The 17,975-nt window shown below is 37.4% G+C and overlaps 1 protein-coding gene across 5 annotated transcripts in view; it reads left to right on the top strand.

Annotated features, from left to right (window-relative positions):
* The window catches only part of DENND1B (DENN domain containing 1B), a 165,260-nt gene that overhangs the window by 39,943 nt on the left and 107,342 nt on the right, over window positions 1–17,975 (top strand). For all 5 annotated transcript variants that reach the window (XM_014250801.2, XM_005521254.3, XM_014250800.2 and 2 more), the window contains exon 3: window positions 10,490–10,533. In XM_014250801.2, coding sequence (XP_014106276.2) covers window positions 10,490–10,533 — 44 coding nt within the window. The remainder of the gene's footprint in view (window positions 1–10,489; window positions 10,534–17,975) is intronic.

Here is a 17,975-nt window from a genome sequence, read left to right as displayed (position 1 = left end):
GGTGGTTCTGTGAGGGTGGTTTGGTAGGTGACTGGTGTATCTTCATTAGCTGCTAAGACTAATCCTAGAGGGTACTCATAACATAAATGCAAGTGTCAAGGTTGTTTTCTGTAGCGTTTTTTCTGAGCATGGCTACTAACTCTGCTAAAGCATGAGTGCTTCTTGACAGAGATCTCAGCTGTTGGTGTAACACTGATCTTTCTGTAAGCAACCTCTTAACCTGCTCTTTGTGCTTTGTTCTTACCAAAAGTTTAATGTTGACTTTTAAGGATTGGTATGGGAAAAATGTCAAAACACTGATTTTCAGCTGCATGCTGCCTGCCATAGACATATCAGGGCTCAATGCATGTGGGCCAGCCTCTAAAATATTTTGTTGCTGATTCTTGCTCACGTGGAGGGCCCTTGGGACAGATGGCCCCTCGTCGTTGATGGTTCGATTACAGCGATCACCCACAGCTTCTGAAGAGTGCGAAGAAAAGAAATTGCTTTCTTTGTCAAGGTGTTTTCATTTCAATTCTCACCCATTAGCCCTGTTTGGTTAAGTTTTGAATAACTCCATCAGGTGACTGATGAGTTTTATTTTTCCTCCTGATGATATTAAAATAGATTTGGGGTATGATGGAAAGGAAAGGCAAAAACAGATTTGTGCTTATTGATCAGTGCTCCTTCATCTTTGTTCTGGCTTAATGTGTCATGAACAACAAAGGTTAAAATGAACACTGAATCAGAATATGCTAGAAAATACATATTTTCAAGTGAAAGTCTGTGGACTTTTTACATATATAGCAAACTATATGCATGCTATGGCTAACCAGCATGGTTGCTAGAATTCTGGAGCTTTGTCTAATTAAGATTTGTGATTGTTTTAATTGACATATATAAAACTATGAAATGTTGGTTTATATAATTACAGCTTTTGAAGTTGGATATATTTCAGCTGTAGTGTTGGAGATATTCAAAGGAGTAGGAGCCTTCCAGGCCAGTTCCTGGTTACCAGTGCTGTTCTACTTCCACACTTTACTACCACAGCCAGTAAGCAAAATGTGAAACATTTGAATTTCATGTAGAAAATGCTATTTGTAATTGGAAAATGAAAAAAAAAAAGATAAAGAATTTGAAACGATGCTTTTATAATGTACAATTATCATCCTTTCTCACACATAAGCAGAATATCATTGCACAATTCCTGGTGTTGTTTCACAGCATAATCATAGAGATGGGGTGAATATATGATACAGTAGTATCTGTATTAATTAAATAAAATGTCATAAATAATCTAGACTAGAACAATGAAGAGAGAATCTAACCTCTTCTCCCTTGGTTGTAAAGACAGTGTCAGTGGTATTGCTCTTCCAAGACTATTGCTCTGGCATTTAGGTAATTTGTCCCTGTAAGCTGTTGAGTAATAGGTAATTACTTACTTGTTAATTATTGAGTAATCACATTTTACTGCTTGTACTAGTCAGTATTTAAGGCAAGGGGCATAATTTAGTGAGAAGTTGTGCTGTTAGGTACCAGCAGTTGAGCTGTGCCCAGGATGTGGTCCTCACCAGTGGAAAGTGGAAGGAATGTTGCTGCACTGTTCAGACAAGCAGTGATGGAAATAGATCATCTTATATCATCTTTTGCCAAGAGGGAGTTCCCCTGTGACACTCATTTTTTCTTGAAGTAGCTAAAGACTAACTTCGGCTTAGAGAAAAAACTTATAGAATGATTAAGCTTTTGGTTTAATTTTTCATTGCTTTAATTTATTTTTTGAGGCGTGTTAACTCTAATGTAAGATTTCTTTTTGTATTATTTTTGGAAAATGGAAAAAATGGCTTGAATATCACTCTGTTTTCTGCAATCAGTCAGTTTGCTTTACAGGGTCAGATATTCTCAGGTTTCATGTCCAAGCTGATACCAAGTTTTTATTTCTTGGAGTAAATCAGGAGGCAGTGGCTCAGGTATCCATAATGTACTGAGATGTAGTTTTTGTCATGTGCCAAAAGCTTTTTGATTTTTCTATATGCAGTGTGTGGGTTCCATAAAGTAAGTGTAACAGTGTAGTCTGTGAGATAAAATGGTTGTCTCTGGTCAGACGTCACTGACATGGGAAAGTAAGTGATGATCCATCCCCAGTGTACTTGGCAGGGCTAGAGTTTCCTTCTTCCTAATTTACTTAGTACATATTGCTTGGTAATAATGTTCTTGAACTTTTCTAGATCTTTCTTAAAATCAGTATTGCTTATTTCCTAATATAGGAAAATTTCATGTAGCCCACAATATTTTTTAAGAACTTTGAATCCCATATCTTCTTTTAGAATGAAGAAATCCCTGCACAATGTCTGTTTGCAAGGGAGTGTGGCAAGTTGCTTTTTTATTCTTACGGGGAGGGTGTAACACTTGTGCTTGGTTGCGAAGGTGAATGCTCTTAGTCTTACTCTTTTCAGTTATTGTTCATTTCAGTAGATGACAGCACAGCTTGTCTCTTATAAATTTCTTTGAACAAGAGACCCAGGGACAGCAAAAGTATTTTGTTTTGTAAAGCCTCCTTAAGCATTAGCAGTTTGGAGCAACTGGAGACACACGTGGTGCCCACTTGCTTTTTCTTCTGCTGCCTTAGTTCTTAGATCCTTTTTCTCATGATTCGCTTGTGATTACAGCTTAGAGGTAGGAAAATTAAGAATAACACAGCTTCTAAAGGCATACAGTTGTTGCCATACTTTACAAGGTCATTCTAAAGACTTACAAGGTAAAATAAACTTCTGCTTCTCTCTTGAAGAGACCAAATAAAGGCTGAACATACTAATTTTATCTGTGCACTGTCTGTGCAATGAACTCTCGCCCTGATTAAGGTTTTAGCCTGAAGCATGTCTAATGGCATTGCAGCCAAAAGGATTCTTTCTTTCTGTCTGTAGTAAGTTGAAATGACTTACTGCTCTGTCCTTCAGTGGGACAAATTCTTGAGCAAAATGGGATTGACCTGCAGCTCTGAAGATGTCAAGTTTCGGCTAGAACTTTCAATCATCTCCCTGCCTGTAAAAGGGGAAAAAGTACTTATTTCCTAGTTCAAGTGCCTTGCAGACCGGGAAATCCAAAAGAGTGGAGGAAGTTTTGGGTCCAAAACTGGACAAAGTCCTGCTTCTCTGCAATGTACTTGGCTGAGCCTTGCATGGGATTAGTTGGGAGGTCAGTATTTGAGCACTGTTCTCACATTTCTGAAAACCTCGAGGAACCTTTGTCATGTAAGTTTAAAAGTGGAAATATTTAAAAATAATTTTGTGAGAAACTGTACAGTCAGTGAATCTTGTGTGACTTTGCAGTGTGATGTAGGCATGTCAGATTCTCACACTTCAGTCTGGATGGTGAGCTGTTAATGCCTTGGTGGGGCAGCAATGGCCAGCACCTAAGATCTGTGGAGTTGCTGTGATGTGGTGCCGTGAGGGGCTGACTGAGCTGGATTCACTGACTTCAAATGTGAGTGGGTTTTGTGGGGAGTAGAGAAGATCGTGGGGTGTGTGCATAGGTGGTTTTTGTTAAAGGCTGGGTGACTCTTACAGATACTGATTGTACCTTTTTTTCCTGTGTATTAGAAACAAAATTCGGGATTTCCACAAACACAGTGTGAGCACTGGTATCCTGGAATCATTTGCTAAGTATTATGTGTTTATAGGAAGATGTAATTAAATTCTGAGCCAATTGATAAGTCCATGAGTAATTCGTGCTACTTCTGACTGGGAGCATTTTTCAAGCATATGTCCTACAGTAATTACTTCAATTACAGGTGTTACTATTACAGTAAAAAACAGTTCCTTAGGAAAAGATTCCTCATGGAAGGAAAATGTTTTCATCTTGCCAGTAAGGTCTTTCTAATTATGTTTCTGAACCTGATACAAAAATCACATTTCTGATTTGCAAATATGCAATCACTAAGACATACAGATAACAGCTACAGTGATTGTAACTGAGGCTAGTAAACTGTTTTCCATTTTCCATTTCTCAAAGGTCAGTATTTAGTGTGTGTTTGTTGACTATTTTCTATGAGAAAAGTTGGAAGGAAAAATGTCAAAAGTCACACACTCCAAATATCACCTTTGATGCCATTGTGAGATGGGTACCTTCAATGCCTAAATAATTTTTCAAAATGGAGCATAAGCTTTACAATCAGTTGAAGACAAAGCAGAGGTCACTGGTGTGGGTGAGGGAGATGGGACAGGAGACACTGGGCTGCTGTGATGTGGCCATGCTGTGGCTTATTTTGAAAGGCAAGTCCCACCTAGACACCCTGAAGAATCTCAGTGTATTAATATATAGGAGGAAAAGCTGGCAAATATAATTACTGGAACTTGTTACCGTTTTTCTTTAACTGATGTTGTCAATGACGTTGTCATTTTGGTCTTGTTCCTTTGCTGTTTGCTGAAGTAGGAGCTGTTTGAAATTGTGGAGGCAATTAAGGAAGACACACTTGTGAGTAAAGTGTGAGTAGAAGAGTTGAAGGTGCTGGGTTGTTATGATTTGATATAGCTTTGTAAATATGTTTTCTTTTGCTACGTGGCTTGTATAAAAGTGTACTTTAAGGTATTTTCTGTAGTAGCACTTTCATTTGCATATTCTCTTTAATCTGACAGGTTTTAGGTGCCCGAGAAGTTAGTGACTGTTGCTGAGTTTCAGTTTTTTAAAATCAAATTGCTTCAATGTATTTTGTTCTTGTTCCTTCTTTTGATTACTGATGCTTGGAAAGTGCTGTAAATCCCTTCTTCTTCCCTTTTCCATGGCATCCTGCTCTTCCTCCTCCTGCTGTTGGCTGGTGCTGTACTTTGATGCCCCAAACCAGGGAGCTGAAGACCACTGCTGCACCCAGATCTTCTGGCAGCAGGGCTTCCCATTTATGGCACTTCATGTATGAAACTGTTAATAGGCAGATTTTAATATGATATACAGAAGTCTTTTTTTGCAAGAAGGTATTTTTTCATGTGAATGCTTTTTTTGTGAATTTTTTTCATCAGGTGATTTCATCTGTAAAAACCCTTGGGTTGCATGTTATGGTTCATCTCTTTGTTTCTGAATCACTGTTATAGTGATTTGGTTGAGTATTAAATACTATATTGATACGAAAGCGTCAGTAGAATTACTGTTGAGTGTTTCTGGAAAATTATTTTTAGTATGTAAGAGACATTTGTTTTGGAACAATATCATAAACTTCGAGAACTAATTTTTTATTGCTGAAAGATACTTAGTCTAACAGAATCCATTCTGCTTATTGCTTATATGTGTGTTTATAAAGCTGTTCCCTGAGATAATGATAATTTCAGATTTATTAATTACATTCTCATGTTCAGGTAAAGAAAAAAAATGTGGCACTTATTTTTTCCAGACAAGGAATAACAGTCTGCAATAAGCTTTGCTTTTTTACCTTCCTTTTCCTCATTATATTTCTTTCCCACCTCCTTAACTCCTGGCCCCAATCTCTTTTTCCCCTCTGCACTGACAGCTTTTTTCCAATGAAAATCTGTGCAGCATCAAAGAAAATATAACTGGAGGAATACTGGGCAGTTATCTAGTCCATTCCTCTGTCCCAAGTATGACCAACTCTGCTTGGCAGTCTTTTTGTCTATTCTGCTCAGTACAACCAACAGGGATGAAAATTCCTCCTCTCTCTAGAGTGTTGGACTACTCAATTAATCTGTTTCATTATACCTTAGCTGTGTTTTCCTGTCTGAAATATTCTCAGTTGCTATCCAAGAGAATTACCTGAGACGATGTTTTTCAGCATGTTTGTAATTTCTGTTCCATTACCAAATTGAAAGTGTGCTAGTTACCTCATCCTATGGTATTTTTGTGTGCCATTTATAATCTGCAAGCTTGACAATGATGAAGAGTATTTTTAGAGTGTATTTAACTTACCAGTTTTGGAAAAGTTAAAACTCAGAAAGCTTTCACTTCATAGTTTAGAATGTACTGCTTCTGTGGTATATACTATGTCATGAAAAATAGTACCTTTGTATTTTCTTAGATTTGTTACAGAAGTTCAGCTGTTAGAAGCTGTTTTCCTGAAAATATGGATGACATGCCTTGTGACCTTGCCTCTACAGGAATAGATTTTTGGAAAGAAATTACCTTGAAGATCTGCATATGTTTTCCTCTTGTCTTACTGGATGTCACACTTGCCTGCATGTCTCTTCTGGAGCAGTTCTAGATGACAACATCTTGAATACTATTTTTTTAAGTATTGCATGTGACTCACTTTTCTCTTTGTGATTATGCTGCATTCCTTGGTACATCAGCAAAGCTTTCCATGATTGTCTCTCATCTGGCTCGTACCAAGGGAGATGTCCTTTCCAATGCTGTAGGATATTTAGAAAAGGAATTTTCATGTGTTACTAGCAGGTGCTGAGATTTATGTCCTGGATGTGGTAAGCATTGGAAAAAGTGCTCTTTATACATGGAAATACCCATTTACACAAACATCAGTTTATACATTTATACATGTACAACACAAATGGTTTTATGTGTACACTTGACAATTTCTTCTTACTACTAGTTACTTAGAATTGGTGCAAACCATTTGTCCTGAAAAGTCTGTTAGTTCCTCAGCTGACTATAACAGCTATTTCTGAGTGTTTCTCATCCTCTCACCCATAAAATCAGCATAAAATTAACCTAACATTGCCAGATCAGACAGGGTATCTGGAAGGTAATCCTCAGGGAAAAGAAAATTCAGTCATTGTAAACCTGAAGATAGAGTGCATAAAGTTGCAGAATTAGATTATATTTTCTCTTTTTATTTCTAAGTCTGTACCCTTTTGTTTCTTCCTTTGCAGCCCTTTTGAGAAGTTGCCCCAAAGATGTGTCAGATGCTGCCTGAGCCTATCTCCAAAAGCAGAAACCAACATAATCTTTTGAAAAAAACCCCAATCCCAGACTTGGATAATTATCATAAAATCCTGAGGCTTTTTATAGGTGTTAGGGTTTGGTTTCAGAAAGTAAAGGCATAAAAAGAATATAGCAACTTTTCTTTTTGAAGCACAAGTCACATCAGATTTTCTTACTTAATAAATGTATGGCAAGTACCTACTAAAATAACCAGTTAAAAGCCAGTAATAACAGCTGCAAAACCCAGTTCAAAGCAGTTGGACTAGTCTTGAAGGTGTGTAATTTTTGCTGAGTGTAGCGCTGCATGTTTTTCTTGGATTGATTTAGGAATATTTTTTTCAATATTGCCTCTTTTTTGTTTTTATGAAGGAGTATTAAAAGCATTGTTCTTCCTGTTTAGCTCACATGAATTTAATTGTCCTCTCATGACATAAATATCCTTTCATGATATGAAAGTAAATGTTGTTATAGATGAGTGAACTGGAATTTACTTTAGATTTGTTTTTACCATTCCAAGTGAGACTGGAGTACTATGTGAGAGCCTTAGTATGAAGTGAAGGTGGCAAGATGAGCAGGACACTAAATGGAAGTTTTAAGGTTTTTTTGTCTGTCGGGATATCAGGGCTCCAAAAGAACTCACTGGAGCTCTTGATCTTGTTTCCTGTAGGTAAAGGGTGGCTGTGAAATGCTGTTAGCTCTGTTGGCACCTCATTGATGTGTAAATTTTTCCCGTGTTTTGACCCCAAACCTGAAGTTTTGCTTAATTTTGAGATTGTACTTTGCTCATTACTGTGACCTTTTCAAATAACACCTGTAGGTTTCGCTGTTCCTGTCTGCTTCCTATTTTGAAGCCTGGCAGTTACATTTGCACCAAGGACGTGAAGGAAAGAAATTACATTTCTGTCCAGTTTCAGAAACCACAGTGATTTTGTTACTGTGTTGCTAAAGCATTCACTATACTAAATGTTTCTCATGTAACTGTACTTCACATCTGCCAAAATCATCTGCCTGGCTTCATTGTTGGGAAGAGGCGATGTTGCCAAGCTCCTGGCTGGCAATGCTCCAGCAGCCCAGCCTCACTGCAGAGTGGTCCCCTCACCTCCTCACAGGCCATAGTGCTTGGGTTTTGCAATAGAGGCAACTATCAATGGTACTGCAAGACTTGGGAAGTCATGAACAAGAAAGGGGTAATAAGAAATGGAACCAGAGGCAGCTGGTAACCAGCTTGTATTGCGTGAGCTGTAGCAAATGCTTGATGCTGGAGTGCAGCCGCATGAAGCAGTCTTGCTTTCTTCTCACCACAGCTCGCTCTTCCCCAGTTTTTCTTCCTTTTTTTCTGGCGCAGACCCAGTGGTTTTCGGGAACTGATCTAGTTAATGCTGACCTGAAAAGTTTCAGACAGTTGGTTTGATCTTGGTCAGTTCCCTCATCTGGTGCCATGTAGCTGTGACAGTCTGCACTGGCAGGAGACAGTGCTACAGCTTCTCCAGCAAGAACCTGGTAGTGGGAATGCAGAGGGAGGGATTGCTCTTTCAAAGAGAAATTTATGCTTGAAATGTTTGTGGACATATGGCAGTAGATTTACAAGCCCTGTTAAAGTATTTTTTGAATTCTGCAAGTTTTCGGTGATTTTTAGCAAGTAAATTATGGATGACTTATCAAGTATTTGATATGTTACTGTACTTGCTACTCCTTGGATTTATGAGGGATCACTGTTGATATGTAATTGCTTTCTTTTTCATGATACTAATTGGGAGTAAAAACTCCTTTTGTACCTGGTCATTATAGAGATTTGTTTGCAATTTAAGTATACACAAAATAGATCAGGAAAAAAGGTCTGTGTTGTAAGTATCAGTATTTATTTGCTCTCATATTATTTTAAATGTAGCATTTTATCTCTTGTTTTATATCTGCCTTCAAAAATTTTCTATCTGCTCCCTATAGTAATGGAAGAAGATTATGCAATATACACACATTTTATTAAATAATAGCTGCAGAACCCTTCTTAGGATGATGTTCTTAGGAGATGTTCTGAGGAGAAAAAAGAATTTTGTCCAAAAAGTAAAATCAAATGCCGGAATTTTTATTGAAAATCTCACTTAGATTTGAGTTGGATTCAAGTTGAGTTAGATTTGAGTTGGATACGAATTTGGCTTATTGACAAGTTGGATTTTGTAACATGTTTGTAATGTACTTTCTACTGCTGGCTTAAGATCTGCCCCTGAGTGGAGGAATGCTGACTTCAGTGTCCAGCCCCTGGTGTCTGGGCCAGTGGTAAATCGACACGTGTGACAGCTCCATGCTGAGCAGTAGGATTTGAGATGAGCAGCCGGGAATGACAACACCAGCAGTGGTGTTTCTTTTTTCATTAAATCTCCAGTTTGCACCAGCAAACATGTGTGGGACCCGAAGAAGAGTAGAAACCTCTGTACTTTGACAAAAGTGGGGAATCCTGTGGTTCTGATGTCAAACCTAGCAATGAGAAGGAAGCTTCTGAGTTATCACGCAGTGCTGGTATTAGACCCTGAAGTCGAAATTTGAGTAGTTTCCCAGACATTGGCTCCTTGGAAGACAGGAATCCAGCAGATACTGAGGCAGATGAGAAGTGCCAGTTCCCATCAAGCAGTGTCTCCTGGCACTTACTGTTGTGTTTCTCCTTGGTTTTCCTGCCCTCGGGCTCCCTGAGCTGCTGCTGGCTGCGTGCTCAGTGGCAGGAGGATCTGCCTGAGCGTGGCTGGGCCACGAGCAGAAATTAGAGAGCTCTGCCTCTGGTCCACGCTTTGGCACTGCCCTGGGTCTCCCTTGCAGGAAGATAGATAATTTCACTTCAAGCAGGTGGACAAACACTGCTGCTAATCTGTTGTTTTAGAAGCCTGTGAGACTTGGTGGGTGTCTGTGGCTGTGTAAAAGTAGCAACTCGTGAAGGGTTTGTATCAAAGGAGAGTTACAGCTTGGGGGGGGCGGTGTGAGGCAGGATGAAGATCATAATTTGTGTTTCTGTTGAAAGGTTGTGGTTCCAGTCATTGTGATAGAGGCTTTCAAAACAATATTAAGTGGAGACTAATATGTAGCCTAAATAACAGTGATTATTGTTAATGAAAACTTCGAGGTATCATTGAAATGCTGGTTTTAAAAGGCTCTGAACAGAAAATACTGAAACATGCTAGCTCTTCTATACTCTTCCTTGAGAATGGTGGTTACACTGGCATTATCTTTAAAATCACAAATTATGTTTTTCTGTACTTTTATAATGGCCCTTTTTCCCCCTTATAATTTCCTGTTCTTTTTCCCTGGGGTTAAAAGAGGTTTTCTATCTCTTTATTTCTTAATTAAATTAAAAAGTGAAAATTAAATGTACTTAAAGAATGAGATATTCCAGGAATAAAGAATTGAATATGAAAAGAGTTGTGTACATTATAACCTGCTGCCATATGTAAAACAATAAACATACACTTTCATAAATATGAAATAAGTCTTTTTAATAATCCAGTATCTTCCTTAGTTTTTAGATACATTTTTCCACTTGCCTCAAATCTTGATGCTAAGCTTGACCCTCTCTTTAATATTAATGTACTCTGACTGTAATACTCTGTTCCTTTGCCTCTGATTAATGCTGTCTGTCAATTATTTACAGATCCAGTGGTACTGTGGAAGTTCCCAGAGGACTTTGGAGACCAGGTTGGAAACATGAGATTGAACTTTTTTTTTTATGTTAGAATAATAATAAAAAAGCTCTTCTATTCAGCTGTGGAGAGGCAGATGCTAATGATAGCAGGGTGGAAGTCTTCACCCAACTGGTGTCTTGGCGATTAGATTACCTCTGTGACAGGAATATGCAATAGCAGTTGTAGAGTGTGGAATGTTGTGCTAATTTAATTCTCTGTATCACCTTATTTTTGATACAGAGTATTTTATCAGGTGGTCCTGTTGGACACATTGGGGTTTTATCTGTTTTGGGATTGAAAATGTGGAAAAAATTATCAATAAAACTTTGCCAAACATTGATGTTATAAAAAAACACCAGAACAAAAAAGTTGAAGAGCTACCCATGTATGTCCTCTTAATGTTAGAATGTGTGCATTCCATTCCTTTAATCCTTTCCAATGCAAGATTTTAGATAGTTATTTAATAATATTTTAGAGATACCCTAGTTACTTGCTTGGGGGAAAAAAAAAATCCTCAGACCCTTATAAGAGATTTATCTAAAGTTACTGATTCTGAAAGCATGAAAATCCTATACTCTATCTGTAATTAATTCTCAAAGGAAAGTGTATACATACAGGACTGATGGATTATTTTACTGTTTGTAGTGACAGCAATCTATTAATTAGTGAGTTGGGATTTTTGCCCCATGACTATTCTATGAAAGTTATTAATATTAAACTTTAATGAAATTACAAAATCTTATTATTGCAACAAGTTCTACAAGAGTTTCTTGTGTGGAAATATTTTTATTTTAATAGAAGAAAATAGAAAAAGCAGCTAAATAGAATAAATATCTGTCTCAGTGGCTTCGCTGCCTCTTGTTTCTATACTAATATTGAGGCAAACATATTTTTCATTGGTAATATCACCACAGTGGATGATCTGGAAGTGTTGTTGTACAGTAGATGTTGATAAATTATTGATTTTTTTTTTTAAATCAATAATACAAGATTCTGTAAAGACAGCTATAAGATGATTCATGATGAAAGGAATAAATATACAAACATAGAAAGCAGGATGTCTGGTTAGGGAATAGCATCAGTCAGAAATGTGCAGCCTGTAAAACAGTGACAAATGAGCAAAGTATGCTGTTATATGCTCTCAGCTAGGCTTTCAGCAAGTTTTGATAATTATCCTGGCTGCAGAATGATCATCTTCATTGTCATTTAAATTATTTTTTTTCCATTTTGTTTTGTTCTTTTTCTCCAAGAAAGACTTGGTCTTTAAAAAAAAAAAAAAAAAGAAAAGAGAAATTATGTATGAAGAAAAATGGGAGCTTATTCAGCAAGTCGAAGGTTATTCAAAGAACAGCTGGTGTAGAAAAATTACTAGAAGATGAAGCCCACTAAAGACTGGAGGGGAATCATACAAAGATGTAATAGACATACCTAATCTATAAACACCAGAGGCCTCAGGCAGCGCTCCGCCTTTGGGCTCTGGAAAACCTATGCCTGCACATTGTGTCTCAGCCATGTAGGGAATCTGGTGTTTCAGGTAAATTGCTTGTGTTCCTGAAAAACAGGATAATTTAATCCTTCTCCTTGCAAGGGAAGTTTTCCTATTAGAACCACTGGATTTAAACAGAATATACAGCAGCTTTTAAAGCAAACCCCTGAGCCAAGTCATGAAGTGAAATCAACAGGAGCCTTCTCTGTACATGTATGTGTGCGTGTTGAACTGGGTAGGTTTGGATTGGAGACATGAGTATCCACCAGATTTAATTTCTTTAGAAACCAAAAACTCACAAGAATTACCATGGCTAATTTCCATGAAAGTTCGTGGGGAGAATGTTAAAAAAAAAGAAAAAAAAAAAATAAAAGAAGAATATTCTCTGTCTTGTTTTTCAGTCATTTCTATTTTAAATGTAAAATGTGTGAGTTAGTTTTTGGATGTATCCCAAAGAATCATCTTTCCTAAAAATGAAGGGCTGTCTGTTTGCACAGTGATGTGATAACAGTGGGCAAAATATTTTCCTCTATTCCTGAATTTTTCTACAGTTTATCATGTCACCTTTTTGTTGTTTTCGTAATGCAAAGAAAACTTGTCTAAGCCATTTTGACATTTTCCTCCTCTTTATCATATTTGTGCTCTAAGTAATTTGAACTTCCCACTGCTTACTAATTCCTAGTCTTCTGTTTTCTTTTTTCATTTTTTTCTGCCCTTCCATTTTCTTTGATGCTGGTCAATATTCTTTTGGTGTACTTTTTTCTTAAATACTGACTTTCCAAATTCATGTCTTGCAAAACATCCCATCTGTTGTGGATGGGATGTAGAAACTACAGTCGATCAGGAGGAAGACAAGACCAGGGATTTGTCATAATCACTTATTCGCAGTCTGTCAAGTAAAGAAAATATTAAGGCATGATTTTGGAAGCACAAAAGAATTTGCAAGATTCATTGTTGATTTCCTTATCTGCCAAGACTGCAGGGGAACCACTTATTTTCTCTCTGGTAATTCCTCAGATGCCAGAATAAGAAGGAAAAGAGGAAAACATAGAATGAGGAAGGAAAAATGTAATGCTTCAAGACAGGAAATGAAAAATACTTCTCTTTGCCAGGAGTGTTTCAGAAAGTGTTTTTGTGCTTTTTTAAGGTGGGAGTAATTCCATTTTTAGTAACTCTCAAACTATCAATGAAAAAATGAGCTCATGCTGGTTAGAATTCAAAATAAAAAGAGCCACACTACCATTTCAAAGAAAGTATTTATTAAAAAGTGCCTCAAGAGCCAGAAGAACTAATCTGTTTGAGTAATTTTAGAGTTACACTGTGTGCATCTGGGTGCTACAAAAATGAGTTTAACAATGTTGAAAAAGTGAATAATCTCAGCACTGTAGAAAAACTGTGAAGATTTCTGATTTGAGCATACGTAGGTCTTCTGTGATTATCTTCACACACACAAATTTGGATGAAAAATGAGCTGTAGCCATTTAATGGGCTAGATTTTTTTTTGTTTAGAGTGTATTTTTAATGTGTATTCCTAGAAGCACTGTCTTGTAGTATGTTTAAATATGAATTTTATACAAGAAAAAAATCCCATAATAAAAGATATGTAGGTTTTTAATCTTGAAATTGCTATTTTGTTTGTTCAGACTGGTTAAACTAGAGTTTAATTTCAGCCTTACAAGCCCATTTTTAAATGGAGGTCTGTAGAAAAAATATGAATACTATGGTATCTGGGGAAAAAATTCACTTGTTTTCTAGAAGAAAATATTTTTTAAAGGGATTTAGAAAAGCCAGCCATATGAAAACAGCACCTTGGCTTCCAAACTGAAGTACTTGATGACTGTTGAAGAAGAAAATACACACTTCTGCAGAAGTTAATGTCACCTGGCAGAGCTGCGATCTGCTGCCACTGGCTAGTCTCCTCGTGGCAGTGCAGTCAGTAGCAAAGCCCTATTGATGGCATGTGTCCAGATGTCTCCACTAGGGCTCTGTATCTGTTCAGCAAATAAAAACACTGACACTCCCACCAACTTCACTGGGTTGAAGTATTTCCAGGAAAAGAGTGGTGTTAACACAAGGAAGGAGGAGAGCGTGGTGCTGATAGCACCAGCAGCAGGTAGTGACCGTGCAAGAGGCAGTGCAGCTTCCTGTTGTCTTAACCTTTGAGGCATGTGAGGTCCAACATTCCTTATTAATTTAGTAATTACAGGTATGTTGGGTATTATTTTCAGCTATGTAGGATTCAGTAGCTTTTTAATCTGCCTGTTGACCCAAAGTGATTTCTACCAGTAGTATGTGGTGTCCATTGTTTGCCTGTCTAATCACATAACATTTTCTAGCTTCAACCTGCAACGTCTCTGCTGGTGAAAAACATCTCACCAGGAAGATGACACAAGTAGCTAATATCATAAGATGGTCTTACCAGAAGCCACTTTAGTAATAAATATGACAAGGGGTTATTAACTGAAGATGTGGTTTATGAAGGAATTCAGACTCATCATTAGACTGTTGGTTGTGTTGCAGGTTTCATCCTATCTCCTCTTGCTTTCTAAGACAAGCAGTCTAAATCTGCTTTCCCATGTCAAGCTTTCTCCAGACCCTGCAGATGAATAATGAGTAAGGGATGTGGCATCCATGTGAGGAACCTGTGTTATTTTCTCTGAAGTTAGGGTAACGTTCTTTATGTTATAATCTCACATTTTACATCTGGGTTTTAGTTTTACTGTATCACATTGTGCTGAAGTTTACCCCTGAATTGTGAGCTTTGTATCCTGTAGTGGCCCAAACTAAAGTCTCATACTATATATGTAAATCTACCTGGTTTATGTGAAAATATTTGTATATATTAAGATACATAGGTGCACATGCAGTTGTTTAAAGGATAAATCCTCAGACATACCAATGTGTTGGTCTTCCTGCAGCAAAGCACCAATCACACACTTGACTTTCAGTGTATATTGTAACTACTGAAAGTTAAGCCAGGTTTAAATGAGCATTTGATTGGAGACAAAAGATTCAGGTTCTTTCAGGATGTAATATTTAATTGCATGGATTGTGGCAGAAAAAACATAAATGAGGCCACCATGAAAAAGATTACATTTTTTTAAAGATTCAAATTATAGCACATATTGGGTTGGTTGGGTTTTTTTGTTTGTTTGGTGTATTTTAAATATTCTCTGGAAGCAAGCTAAAATCTGTTCTCTGGGTCAAATGAATGTGTGGAAGCCAGCAGTGAGATTTTGTGTTCCTCTGTGCTCTCTCTTAAGAGAGCAGCAGGAACCCAGGAGGTACGAGGCTGTTTACACACCCTCCAAGGCTGCGGGCGTGCTGTTAGGGGATGCATCTCACCAGCTTTCTGCACGAGATGGCTTTGTTCTTGTATTCTGATGAGGCATTAAATGCATGTTTCAAATGTTTATGCTAACTAGATAGGTGCTTGCTTTTATGGGATTATTTTTATCAGGAAATCTTAGAAAGGGTTTGGGGCTTTTATTGTTTGAGTATTAATAAGTATGATTGATAGTTGGGTGCATTGATATGAGAAATGAGGAATCAATCTAATGAGATTACTAATTTTCATTATGTTTTTGTCTAAATGTTGCACATGATATTTAATTAGATATTTTGAAACTTGAATCTTTGTGGAAAGCAATTAGCCTTGCTGAGATGATGGCAATGTGGCAATTTTGTACATTTCAAGGGAACTTTGGTTAAGATAAAGTGATTTTCTGACACTTCGCATTTGGAAGACATACTGTTTTTATTGAAAAATACTGTGTGTGTAAGGCAGCAATGCCTTTTGTCTATGCAAATCCCAGCTGATGAATGATCAGCAGGAAAACATTCAGAGGTGTATTTATAGTTGCAGACTGCACTGTGTGAATAGAAAAGATCTGTTCAGTCCTGATAAATATTCTGTGGAACAACTGCCCACGTAGACTTGCTAGGAACACCCAGAATCACTGAGACCCTTACATGATTCATGATGTGGCTATTCCAAGGTGCCTTCTCAACCTTTTCTTTTAATTCATCCTAACAGAGACAGAATAAATCTTTGAGAGCTTTTGGTTTTTGTTTTTTTTTAATTTTTAAAATTATAAAAGGCCAATGCTGAAAACTTGGTATTTCCTTGAAATTTTGAGGACAGGTAGCAACATGAAGTATGCTTGTTCTCACAATTGTGGGAGTTTTGTTGTATAGAGCTTTTAAGTTAAAAATTTTGAACTTGATCAGCATATGAAACTGGCTAACCTCATCGCTACCAGCTCTTTTGTTATCTTGTTATCGTTATAGGTCTTAATGACAGTTGTAAGCCATAGTTCTGGATGCAGGGGTTAGTCCACCCTGGGGAGGAGAGAGAGGACCAGCAGTGTGGATTATGGAAATATGAATTGATCTAAAAAGCAGCTCTCTTGTAACAGAATGGGACTCAAAGAAAGACTGGGGAGAAGCTGGTGAAAAGACGATGGAATATGATGTGAAAATGATCATTTGAATGCTTTTCTTTTCATTCCCAGCTGCTGTGTTCTGGTGAAAAGGCACACATTTGTATATCTTAAGGCTGGGTGAAAAAGGGCCAGATGAATGGAATTACTTGTTAGATATGTTTTCATTTTGAGTCAAATAAATTATGTGCATTTTAATAGACTGTCTGCATATGTTAGCCATTTTTTAAAACCATACAGCTGTGATATTGGGGGACTATATTTTGTAGTAGTTTTTCCCTCTGTTTGCTCAAATAAATACAGAATTAATATTTGACTGTCCTTCAGATATTCTGTATCAGCCTATTGACAATAACTGTTACTGATTTTGCTTACTTCAAAGCCAAATCAGATTCCAGCCTTACAGTGATGTGCCAAACCGAAGAAGAAAAAATTAACTGATGGCTGAAGTAGTGATGACAATCATTTGGAATATCTTCCAGAAAGACTGCCAGTTTGTCATGTGTGATGTTGTTGTTGATTGACCTCAGCTGCCCTCAGAATATTCCAGTCAATAGTCCCCTAATTCCTTATTTTGGGATCCCTTATACTTTCTCATCTGCTTCCTTAATACCCTCCTTCCATTTCAGTCTTCAATTTGTTGCTTTTTTTTTTACTTTCAGCATTGTTTTTGTGTCTGAGGCTTTTTCTGTTGCACTTTCAGGAATATGCTCTCCTTTTTGTATTAAGAATTGGATGTAATATTCCTGAACCCTGTGTTTGGTTCTTGGCTCTTCTTCTGCCTTTCTTTATGATTGTTTTCTGCAGAACTGGGAGAGCATTTGAGGTACATTGCTTCAATGTTACTGCTACAAGTATTTGAAGTGTCACTTCAAATAATTTGCTGATATTTTGTAAAAAAAATACTCTTTTACATATTGCCTATATTGGGAAATGGTTTGGGATCAAAGTGCAGAATCCACATGCGATGAAATCAAGGAACCAGGCAAAGACTTGATGGGACTAAAATCAGGAACAGGAGAGCAAGAACAATGCAAGGGTGATTAGTGGGCTGCAGCTGGAGAGATCCAGGCTACTTTTTTGGGATCTTTGACCAGGAATAAGGGAAGGTAAAACAGTTCCAGGCAGGTGATCAGGGAGGGAAATATGTTAATCCATCAGAATATAACTATTTATGGTGCTCATTACTTTTCTATAAGTTTTCAAGGCATTGTGAACTACCTGGCTGGTAGACTCTACTTGCTTCTACCCTAAGCAGAGGTATTGAGTTTCTGGCTTTTGTGTGTCTATTTCTGTGTCCAGTCATTAATAAATGTACACTTGATAATGAAAGATCCACACATGAGAAATCATCTCATTCCAGAACTCTGTCTCTGAGGGTACAGTGCATACTTACCTCTGCACTTCATCCTTCACTAGACACTAATGACAATGATTAGAGAAAATTTACTGGGTCAGTGAACAAGTGCACCCGTTCCTGAATTTTAAGCTGAATTTTGGAAGAGGGAAGACTTCTTTCAGTTGATA

The sequence above is a fragment of the Pseudopodoces humilis genome, chromosome 10 (genome assembly GCF_049639895.1).
Source record: "Pseudopodoces humilis isolate 2021_Gansu_Grassland_sample_001 chromosome 10, ASM4963989v1, whole genome shotgun sequence".
In the NCBI taxonomy this organism is placed as follows: Eukaryota; Metazoa; Chordata; class Aves; order Passeriformes; family Paridae; genus Pseudopodoces; species Pseudopodoces humilis.
Note: the sequence above shows the minus strand (reverse complement) of the source record. Positions and strands in the feature narration are given on the sequence as shown.